Source organism: Populus euphratica, unplaced genomic scaffold (assembly GCF_000495115.2).
Source record: "Populus euphratica unplaced genomic scaffold, PopEup_1.0 scaffold659.1, whole genome shotgun sequence".
NCBI classification, from domain to species: domain Eukaryota; kingdom Viridiplantae; phylum Streptophyta; class Magnoliopsida; order Malpighiales; family Salicaceae; genus Populus; species Populus euphratica.
Genome location: NW_011500533.1, coordinates 3,658 through 15,466, shown reverse-complemented (window position 1 = coordinate 15,466; position 11,809 = coordinate 3,658). Strand labels below are relative to the sequence as shown.

Genomic DNA, 11,809 nt, shown 5'->3' with positions numbered 1-11,809 from the left:
GGGTTGTTGGCATGATTATGCTTGGTGTTAGGCTGATCCGCATCACCACATCTTGTCTATATCGGCTAATAATTGGTGCCTTTGAAGTTTGAATGAGAGAGGCAGGACTCCCTGCCTTACTGGTGTACAGGTCCCTAAATGCATTTCTCAACAAGATCGAAGGATTCAAATTTTGCAATTAATAATAGGCACTTATTCACGGTAAAATAATATGGAAGAAAGAAACAAAAAAGTTTAACACAAATACGGTTTATTCAACTCTTCACGTCCTCGGGTTTTGTAAATATAAAGGCTATTCAACATTGCAGGCTTTTCAAAACTACTTCTCTGAAACAAAACAGAGGCTCCAGGGTGACTCAAATCACTACATGCAGTTTCAAAAGGTCTGGGGATAATAGCCAAAAACAAAATCTCCCACAATACATGCAGTTTCAAAAGGTTTCACAGGCCAATGATACTGCAGCAATTGTAAGGAAATCAATATTTGCTGTAATGTAAAGCCAAACTGGAACATGCACTCTTTCTGCCTCTCAAATAGGACCATTGACAATGGAATTAAAGGATAACTCTAAGTTACCAAGAAAAGAAGGATTCGAACTTTCTGGATGCACGAATCCTTAAAAAAATCGATACAAAACACTGTGCATCAACTGCCTCATTTCTCTTCTAAAAGTAATGATGTGCAAGAAACGAGGGAGGACAATTCCTCTTCCGTGGCCAATCCAAAGCCTCCCCATCTTATTCTTCCAAATTTGTCGAGTAGAAAAATATATCTGTAGAATGACAACAAGAAGAAGCATTTTTTAGAACCGACTCTCTGCTAGCGAAGGGATAAACAAGAATGTAAAGCTTTTGTACCCAGTGAGAAGGTTCAATATTCTGAGATCCTTTCTTATGTAATAATGGTCACCAAATGAATAAACAATTTGCTTCTGAAGTGCATCGTTTCCATCAGTATCCGATTTCCTCATCATCCGAAGTAGCATTTTCTTGATTGGATTCAAACATAAGAACCACGAGTCTATAAATGACACCTGGAAAATGTGAAATCTTGATCACCAACTCGCATAAGGAGGAAAATATTAACAATCTCAATTACAAGAAAAACCTGAAAACCAAAAATCAGATTATGCCCCTTGGCACCGATCTTGTGTTCTCAGATAAATTATATCAACTCCAAAGGTTTCAGAAAGCATATTGATGTACCTTTTGGTATGTTCTAGGGCAAGCCAAGATGGGGCAAGATCTAGCAGTAATTTGTTGTTTCACCCAGATATGGATCATTATGATGAAAAATCTTGGATTTACAATTTTCTACTGCAAATTTATGTATGTGCGCTGAACAATCACTTTGGCTAAGAAAAAATTATTGGAGGCAACAATTGTATTGTCCTTGCTGCCTTCCCAAAAAACAAAAAAAAAAAGAAGAAGAAGGAAAAAAAAATATATGATAAATTTTGTCCCATGTCTTGATGCCCAATCCACCAATTAGATGTTACCAAAATCAAGAAATTGAAGGAAACTACACTTTAGTACCTCATATAGGTGAACATTTTTTGCATCATGAAATGCTTCGAGGAAAGGCATGCTCCAAGAATTAATCATTTCCTGCCAACGACAAAGAAAATTTATCTTTTAGCATTAGTAAACTTAACAATAGGCCTTTTATCCAATAGAATTAATAATTATAACATAGCCTCAACAAGTAATTTGGTCTTGCAATATTGTATAATCTTGAAATTTCGTGTCATTATCCTCATAACTGCCAAAAGGGAGAATTAGTTGGCATGCAGTGGAATTCTAATTTTTCATAGACCCTTTGTCAACAGAAGTGAATCAATCCATGTTTAACAACCTATTTCAGAGAATAGAACTTGACCATGATAGGATTTAATATTCTTCACTTAGGACTTGGTTCATTGTTTCTGTTAAACCTGTTCCCACTACAATCCTCACAGGGCTTTATCAAACAGGTTAGCTAAAAATTGTGCCAAAAGTACAAAGCAGAAGATGGTGCCTGGCCTCATATTGTCAGGTCACACTACCATGTGTTGGTTCTAACAGCAGATTGCAGAGTTGATCATTTGGACCTTTCAACTCATAGATAAGGATTGCAAACCTGGGATATTCCCGAAACTCAAAAAAAAAAAAAAAAAAAAAAGAAGAAGGAAATGAGTAAGACAAAAGAGAAAAACTTGGACAAAAGAAAGAAAAAAGTAACCTGGACAAAAAGAAAGTGACTTAGAACAATCCTTTTTGTTGATAACCTCAGACCAGTAGATCCAATATTGATTCACATGTAATCGATCGAACAGTAATTGAAAAAGAAAATGTCTCTTTTGCACAGATATGAAATGTTTCAAATGTTCTTTGTTCAAACATACTAGACATAAGCTTCATTGTACCTAAAAAGTAATTATTTGTACCTCCTTTATTTGTGCCTAAAGCAATAGCAGTTAGCCAGATGAAGATACTGCATGAATGTATCATCTCAATAGAAGTTAGCCAGATGAAGGAAACACTTGAGATACTTCCAACATGAAAAGAACTATAGAACATTTTGCTTGTCTGAACATGGATGATGTCTTGCTAATTTAGGCATTATTTGAAAAAAAAAATATTAAGTGGGTCAAACAGGATGGAGAAATATAATAATATGGGTCAGGGAGGAAGAAGCGGCTAGATTTTGAGTCCAATTACCCCCACAATAGGATGTAATCAAACGATGTCCAACTTTATCCAAACTAACTAAACTCGAATGTAGGCGATTGTAGCATACTGGCAAATCTTTGAGTTATACAGAATTCCTTTTGATATAATGATTGGACTTTCAATTTTGAGGTAATTATATGAAGGTACCCTTAATTTTTTGTAATCATATATAGACATGCATCATAGAAAATAATTGTTATTTTTTTATATATATATTGAAAGAAAGGAAGGTTTTAGTAGTAACAGCTAACTGGATTATAATGAGAGAAAATCCTCCAAGAATGAGGAACCACAGAAAGTCTGTCCCTGAAATTTTGCTAAAGAAACTTCCCCAAATGACATGAAAATGAGAACGCACCCATTTGAAAAAAATCCACCAAAGACAGTTTGAGGTCACTATCAAAAAGACATGGCAAACACTTTTGAGTCATATCACACAGCAGGGAAGAGACCCAAGTAGCATCCAAAACCACACCTGCAGAGCTTGAACGGCACATGACTTGGAGAAAGAAAGCAATAACAAGACATAAAGATGGCGTTTCCAGAGCTTTAAAATGTAACCATCTTCAATACTAATAGCCATAATCTGAGCAACCAAACAAGATTGGAAGAACTGATCTCTTTCTATGGCAGGGCAATAACTAAAAAATTCCTCCAAGAGGGCATTCCCTCTATCAATCTAGCATATGCTGCCATCAAGTAACAACAAGCAACACGGCACAAAGGTAAAAGATACAATCCTATCCATCAACCATTGCCTCAGAAGGATAAGATTACTGAAAATTCTAGATGTTTCTCCATTCATAAACACCATATTCCAGACAACTACAAAAAGACACATCTCCACAAACTCTTGCAATCTGTCCTCCCAAAACCCACCAAGTGCAAAAAAATAAAAAAATCTTCCACTCAGCTGGGAGCGGTTCATCACAACCAGATAACAACCTGCGTCATAGATCTCAGTGAACTGTGATGTATGAGAAATGGAGAGGTACCTATCTACTATCATAACATATGACACATACCGGAATAGAGGGCTTCAAGAAGCTCCTTATCCTAACCAATGACAACTTGTTAGTGTCAATAGCATGAAGTACTGACATACAAGTAAAACGATTTACTACAGAGAACACCTGGTTTTCCAACTATAATTGAGATAAAAGAAAGAAGTTGATTTCAGAGCCAAAGTAAGAGGAGAAGAGAAAGATTTACAAGAAAGAAGATTGATTTGAGAGCTAAAGTAAGATGAGAAGAGAAAGATTTACAAGAAGAAAAAAGAACAGGATCCCTCTAGAGTCCACATACACTGTCAAACCTCAAGGAGAATCTAAGAGAGTATACATGAATACCATGAGGAGTCCCTCTTGATTTTTAAAAAGAATTTGTCCTAGGAAACATTACCACCATCCATCCAATAAAATTTGGAAATGGGTGGATCGTACAACATGGAGAGATATAAAAAACACTAACTGACTGGTCTGGACTGCCAACATATTTTGAGTGCCTGTACAACTATAGTATGTGCTAAACATTTTCTTCACAAGTAGAGACATATTCCACCCCTCTTTATTAGAGTAGTTTGGCTTACTAATGTTCTTGAACAGAAAAAGGCTTCATGTTCTAAAGTGGAATATAAATTCAAGTACCTGTCACTTCTGATTTAAATATTCTCCTTCTCCATCTCCTCTTTCCGTGCTGTTGTTTTCTTAGTTTTTTCATTACTTCTAGTAAATCAATCGACTTACATCCAAATGTTTGCTAGAAAGTTGCACATCAAAGTATTTTGATTTAGTTTGAGGGCTGTAGCCTAAACTTTTCTCTCTTTCTCTTATCTGTGAACGCTTTGATCTTCTTCTTCTCTTCCTTTTAAATTCTTCCAACCACACAGTTACAATGACATCCCTATTTCTTCTAAACAAGGTTCTAATCTACCCTAATTTCAGCTACACCAAAGTGTAGCTTACTAAAACTCCTTCACAAGATACGAATCCAAATTGTCCTACATCAAATAAATTAACAAACTCCACCCCATACCTGAGAGCTAGCTCGAAATGAAAGACACATCAAAGTTGCATCTGCACCGACCACATTTCCATCGGACCTGATGGGCAGCTTTAAGGAAGTACCATTAGAATAATTCACTTTGACATCAGGAAATTTCACAGCCGCTACTGCAGGGATTATAATTTTATTTGCCACTGCAATCTACATTTAACAACCATTCAAAAGTTTAAACTTCAACGAAATGCCTTTAATCTAGCACAGCAGATTAAAACCACAAATCCAAATTACAAACTTTCCATGTTAAGAATGCACATCATCTAACCAACAAAAATGGGGTTCTCTTAAAAACTCACATTTACACAAAAAAAGAAAAAGAAAAAGAAAAAAGAAATATTACCTTACCACCATGCTTCTTAAACTCAGAAATGTCAGCGAAATACCCTCTATTCAATTCATCTGCACTGCCCTAAATCACATCTAAGCCCTTAATTACTTGCATAAGGAGTAATTAAAAAAAAAAGAGTCAAAACATGGAATTCTAGTACTGCAACTTACAGTCTGGCACGCTCTTTTTCAATAGCTGCTTTGTTTCCAATCTGCAAAAATAAAGGGTAATGAAAGATAGGTAATATTTGAAATCAAGAAATCAAGAACAGGCGTAGTAGCATACATACCTTGTGAATGTCAAAAAATCGAATTTGCGTTCGAAAAAAATGTTGACAAGAAACTGAAGAATCAAATACGGCTTGTGTTTGTTGTTGAGATGATAGAAAAATTGAAGTTCTAGTCCACTTATTTGTATTCTTTATCAATCGATTTAGCCTCAACATCTCCTCTTTCTTTCGTTATCTTGATGCTGCTTTTCTCTGTTTCCTTTCTCTGTAAATGTAATGACCGGAAGAAGTTCAATTGCTTGTTTTTGTCGAAGTTGGGTGGTACCACCTTGAGTCACCCTAGGCCCAATGCCTGACATCTTTTTTGATAAAAAAAAAGAAAGAAGCTAAATATTAATTAAACAAAAAATGGATTACGAGTCATGGGATATAATCATGTAACTGTGGTTCCACTAACGGTTGATTTATGTTTTAAAGTGTGATTATTTTTTAAAGTATTTTTTATATTAAAATATATTAAAATAATTTTTTTTATTTTAAAAAATTATTTTAAATATTAATATATTAAAATATAAAAAAATATATTAATTTTTTTGAAAGTGACAATTAGCCCGTGTTGTAAACACAATATAAATTTGAAACCATAATTATTGCTAGTTTTAGAGTAATTAAGATATTATTTTTAAAAATATTTTTTATTTAGTAAATATATTAAAATAATATTTTATTTTATTTTATTTGTAAGATTAACATATTAAAATAATTTAAAAACACTAAAAAAAAATAATTTAAAGCTAAAAAAATAAAATAAAAATTTCAAGATTTTTAAAGGTATGATTGGATTACAATGTTAAACAAGGCCTTATTGGATTTATTCTAAGACCTCAATTGTTGATTGACAAAAATAACTTGAGTTCATTTTTAAATAATATTGTTTAAAAAGTTTTTTTAAAATAAATTAAAATGATATTATTTAAAGATAAATCTAAAAAATTAGAATAAATATTTTTTGGAAACAAATCTTTGGAGTTGACCTAATCATGTTGTGGATTGACCTGTTGGGTCACTTATTTTTAATTAGATCAATTCCTAACGTGATTTGAAAGCAACGACCTATGCCAAGCTTAAGGGTAACAAGTTACTAATACCTAGTGACCTAAGTTTAGTTTAATAACTTTTCTCAGGGGTGACCATGAAGCAAGTAAAAAAAGGTTTTTGATGTACTCATATATAACCTTATCCACTTAAAAAAGGGCGCAAGCGGGCTCTTTTATTCATTGTGCATGCATTCACATTTGATTATGGATTCACATAATAAAATAAGTATTTTGCCCTTGCTAACAAAAAAACTTATAACTTGGTATAATGAGTAAAATGATTTTTTCAACGAGATTAATTGTCAACACAAATTTTATAGGGGCATATAAGTTTTTTTTATTTTTAAGTTGTGTAATAAAATAACTAAAATGCTCTTAAAGGCCTAATTAATTGAACTTGAGGGTGATGGGTTTTTCTGAAATTTTTGTTTTCCTAGTATTTGTTCAGTTTTTTTCGATGTTTGTATCAATTAAATCTAAAAAATTAGAATAAATATTTTTTGGAAACAAATCTTTGGAGTTGACCTAATCGTGTTGTGGATTGACCTGTTGGGTCACTTATTTTTAATTAGATCAATTCCTAACGTGATTTGAAAGCAACGACCTATGCCAAGCTTAAGGGTAACAAGTTACTAATACCTAGTGACCTAAGTTTAGTTTAATAACTTTTCTCAGGAGTGACCATGAAGCAAGTAAAAAAAGGTTTTTGATGTACTCATATATAACCTTATCCACTTAAAAAAGGGCGCAAGCGGGCTCTTTTATTCATTGTGCATGCATTCACATTTGATTATGGATTCACATAATAAAATAAGTATTTTGCCCTTGCTAACAAAAAAACTTATAACTTGGTATAATGAGTAAAATGATTTTTTCAACGAGATTAATTGTCAACACAAATTTTATAGGGGCATATAAGTTTTTTTTATTTTTAAGTTGTGTAATAAAATAACTAAAATGCTCTTAAAGGCCTAATTAATTGAACTTGAGGGTGATGGGTTTTTCTGAAATTTTTGTTTTCCTAGTATTTGTTAAGTTTTTTTCGATGTTTGTATCAATCCTCTCTTTCTTTGTGTCTATGGCATACCAATAAAAAAAAATTACTTTTTTTTTCATTTTTTATTATTCATAAACATATCAGTAGCATAAAAAAATTTTCAAAAAGAAAATACATTAGTAATACAAGTAAAAGATTGATGTCTTCTTCCAAGTGCAGGAGTGTCAAAATAATAAATAACCTGGCAAGATCGGGGTTGAACCACAGGGAGGTTAATTATATAAATTATAGATATCAATAATATAACAACAATGACAATAATAACAATAACAACAATAACAACGACAACAATAATAACAAGAATAATAACAATAACAATAGTAGTAGTAGTAGTAGTAGTAGTAGATTAAATAATAATAAAGAAAAAGATGGAGAAGAAGAAGAAGATGATGAGAACTTCGAAATGGAATATCAATGTAAGGATTAAACAATGATAATAACAAATGTCAAGGTTAGAGGTTCCACTAATGGTATGTCAAACAAGTATAATATAAACTTTTATTATTCAATTGAAAACCACACACAAAGGAGGTTCCAATCAGATTATAGATTGTTAACATGATTACATTAGTCATCTTATTCGATTAATGCTAATACTTGTAAATCTCGTCAAACATTCATGATTATAACTTATGTTAACAACAAATCAAGTTCTTTTCATAGCTCAGGTGTCGGTTATACCATATAGTATGAACAATGAAAGTGCCAAGCATTTGTTGTACCAAGTGTTATACAACCTAAATCAAGATTAGTCATTTAACAAGCAAAGTATTAAAGAGTGAACAAGATATAACAAATACAAAACATGTTAGTATCAAACATTAAAGTCCATATTGAGTTTATATTATACTTATTCTTACACCATTAATGTAACCTTTTCACCTTGACATAATAAACTTAGGTAAACATAATGAAAGAAAAATAAATAAATAAACAAAATAAGAACATAAATAAGATAAGAATTAACTAAGTAAAGGAAAGGAAATGAAAGGCATAAATTTGATATTAATGAAGGCAAAGCATAAACATTACAAAAAATACAAAGAGAGAAATGATTAGTACTTAAAACTGCATTTTTTTTATCAAGGTTTTATGTCATTATTTTGCACTTGAAGTATCAATAACTCCTTGACTAAAGCATGTTTTATAATAATATATCTAATAATATAATATACCTTTAATTTATGGTAAATATTCATTTTAAATGCAGGTCTATCACATAAATAAAAGGATTGATTGATGAATTTAAGAACTGAAATTGAAAGGACAAAGAGATGGCCAAACATAGAAAAGAGATGTCGGTGCAATCCAAATCAAAACACTGTTCGATAATTGGGTCATATCTGGAGCTATAGATCTCAGATTTAGGTCTATTTTATATGGATGGAAAGGTAAGACATAGGCCTACAACTTTCATATGGAGCCCAAGACTTAAAAATAACATTTGCAAGTCCAAATTGTAGCAACAATAAAAAAAAGTCTGAATCTGTCTTCCAACCCGAGCACTGTTCAGTGTTTGACCTATATCTGGAGTTCTAGAAGTCCAAATGATCTGAACTTTTTACACAAGAAAGCTGAGATACTTTCCTAGAACTTTCATGTTTCAAGTGGCTATAATTTTGGCGTTATCAATGACATTTTGGGCAGACAAAAGAAGATAAGGATTGTCACCAACTTAAGAGTTGGTCACCCACTTATCAATTAGTCATCAAATCAATAATTTCCAATTTTGGCCTATAAAAGGAGGCATTTGCCATGCATTTAGGCATCTTGGTTTCTAGATCAAGATCATGATAAGGATACCATACAATATGGGCTATGAGAGTGCCAAGCATTTGTTGTACCAAGTGTTATACAACGTAAATCAAGATTAGTCATTTAACAAGCAAAGTATTAAAGAATGAACAAGATAACAAATACAAAACATGTTAGTATCAAACATTAAAGTCCATATTGAGTTTACACTATACTTATTCTTACACTATTAATGTAACCTTTTCACCTTGACATAATAAACTTAGGTAAACATAATGAAAGAAAGAAAAATAAATAAACAAAATAAGAATATAAATAAGATAAGAGTTAACTAAGTAAAGGAAAGGAAATGAAAGGCATAAACTTGATATTAATGAAAGCAAAGTATAAACATTACAAAAAATATAAAGAGAGAAAGCAAGAGCATGATCTTAATCTAGAAACCAGTATGCCTAAATGCATGGAAAATACCTCCTTTTATAGGCCAAAATAGAAAACTATTGATTTGATGACTAATTGATGAGAGGGTAATGAACTCTTGACTTGGTGACAATCCTTATCTTCTCTTGTCTGCCCAAAATGTCATTGATAACATCAAAATTAAAGCCACTTGAAAACATGAAAGTTGTAGGAAATTGTCTCAGCTTTCTTGTGTAAACAACTCAGGTCATTTAGACTTCTAGAACTCCAGGTATGGGTCAAACACTAAACAGTGTTTAGGCTGGAAGACAGATTGAGACTTATTTGTTGTTGCTATAATTTGGACTTGAAAATAGCCTTTTTAAGTTTTGGGCTCCATATGAAAGTTATAGGCCTATGTCTTACCTTTTCATCCATATAAAGTAGACCTAAATCTGAGAACTACAACTCTAGATATGACCCAATTACCGAACAGTATTTCGGTTTGGATTGCACCGATGTTTTTTTTCTAAGTTTGGCCATCTCTTTGTCCTTTCAATTTTAGTTCTTAAATTCATCAATCATTCCTTTCATTTATGTGATAGGCCTATATTTAAAATGAATATTTATCACAAATTAAAGGTATCTTATATTATTAGATATATTATTATAAAACATGGTTTAGTTAAGGAGTTATTGATACTTCAAGTGCAAAATGATGACATAAAACCTTGATAAAAGATGCACTTTTAAGTACTAATCAATTATGCAAAGATTATTGTAATTTTGTCATAAAAACACAACTAATAAAGAACCTTAAGTTAGTCACATCAGAATTAATTGAAATTTCATATACTACTTACTAGGGGTGAAATTGTACTATATATTAAAATTAGGATTATTTAGATATCCTTCTCTTGAGGTTTCCATTTGGAGTTTAATTTTGCCGCAAACTAATCCTACACGGGTTTTGATACTTAGACATAAGAGAATGACCTATAACCTAAGATATGTAGTTTTTTAGGTATTAGGATTCTACATATTAAAATTGAAGTAATTTTGATATCGTTAGGTTTGAGTTTCAAGTTTAGTGCTTTAAAATTGCGTAACAGTCAGATTTTGCATTAAGCCAAAATATGTTTGTCTACTATTTTTTTCAACCAAATTGGAGCAACAACAAAGAAGTTTGAATCTGTCCTCCAACCCGAGCACTGTTTAGTATTTTGGCCATATCTAGAGTTCTAGAAGTCAAAATGATCTAAAGTTTTTACACAAGAAAGCTGAGACAATTTCCTACAACTTTCATGTTTTCAAGTGGTTCTAATTTTGACGTTATCAATGACGTTTTGGGCAGACAAAAGAAGATAAGGATTATGTTATCTTGTTTACTCTTTAATACTTTGCTTGTTAAATGATTAATCTTGATTTATGTTGTATAACACTTGGTACAACAAATGCTTGGCACTTTCATAGCCCATAATGTATGGTATAACCGACACCTGAGCTATGAAAGGAACTTGATTTGTTGTTAACATAAGTTATAATCATGAATGCTTGATGAGATTTACAAGTATTAGCATTAATTGAATAAGATGACTAATGTAATCATGTTAACAATATATAATCTGATTGGAACCTCCTTTGTGTGTGGTTTCCAATTCAATAATAAGAGTTTATACTATACTTGTTTGATATACCATTAGTGGAACCTCTAACCTTGACATTTGTTATTATTATTGCTTAATCCTTACATTAATATTTCATCTCTAAGTTCTCATCATCATCATCTTCTTCTTCTTCTCTTTCTTTATTATTATTATTATTATTATTATTATTATTATTAGTACTACTACTACTATTATTATTAGTATTATTATTGCTTCTATTATTATTGTTGTTGTTTATAATTATTGTTTATAATTGTTGTTTATAATTTGTACAATTAACCTCCCTGTGGTTCGACCCCGGTCTTGCCGGGTTATTTATTACTTCGACACTCCTGCACTTGGGAGAAGACATCAATCTTTTAGTCGTGTCAAGTTTTTGGCGCCGTTGCCGGGGAGGTAAGTTCTTGTATAAATTATAGTATTTATTTTATTTTCTCTTTTCACTTTTCTTGTATATAACTTTGTTTCTTTTCTTTTGTTTCTTTTTATTTTGTTTTCTTCCTC

At 31.7% G+C, this 11,809-nt stretch overlaps 1 protein-coding gene across 1 annotated transcript; it reads right to left on the bottom strand.

Moving 5' to 3' along the window:
* Positions 1-230: 230 nt before the first annotated feature.
* On the bottom strand, positions 231-5,647 carry LOC105115235 (ATPase complex subunit). Its single transcript, XM_011012081.1, has 7 exons — positions 5,391-5,647; positions 5,272-5,312; positions 5,114-5,177; positions 4,747-4,917; positions 1,537-1,608; positions 859-1,034; positions 231-773 (listed from the first exon to the last, which is right to left on the bottom strand). The coding sequence occupies exons 1-7, from the start codon at positions 5,544-5,546 to the stop codon at positions 656-658; spliced, it is 798 nt and encodes a 265-aa protein (XP_011010383.1). The 5' UTR covers positions 5,547-5,647; the 3' UTR covers positions 231-655.
* Between the last annotated feature and the right edge of the window lie 6,162 nt (positions 5,648-11,809).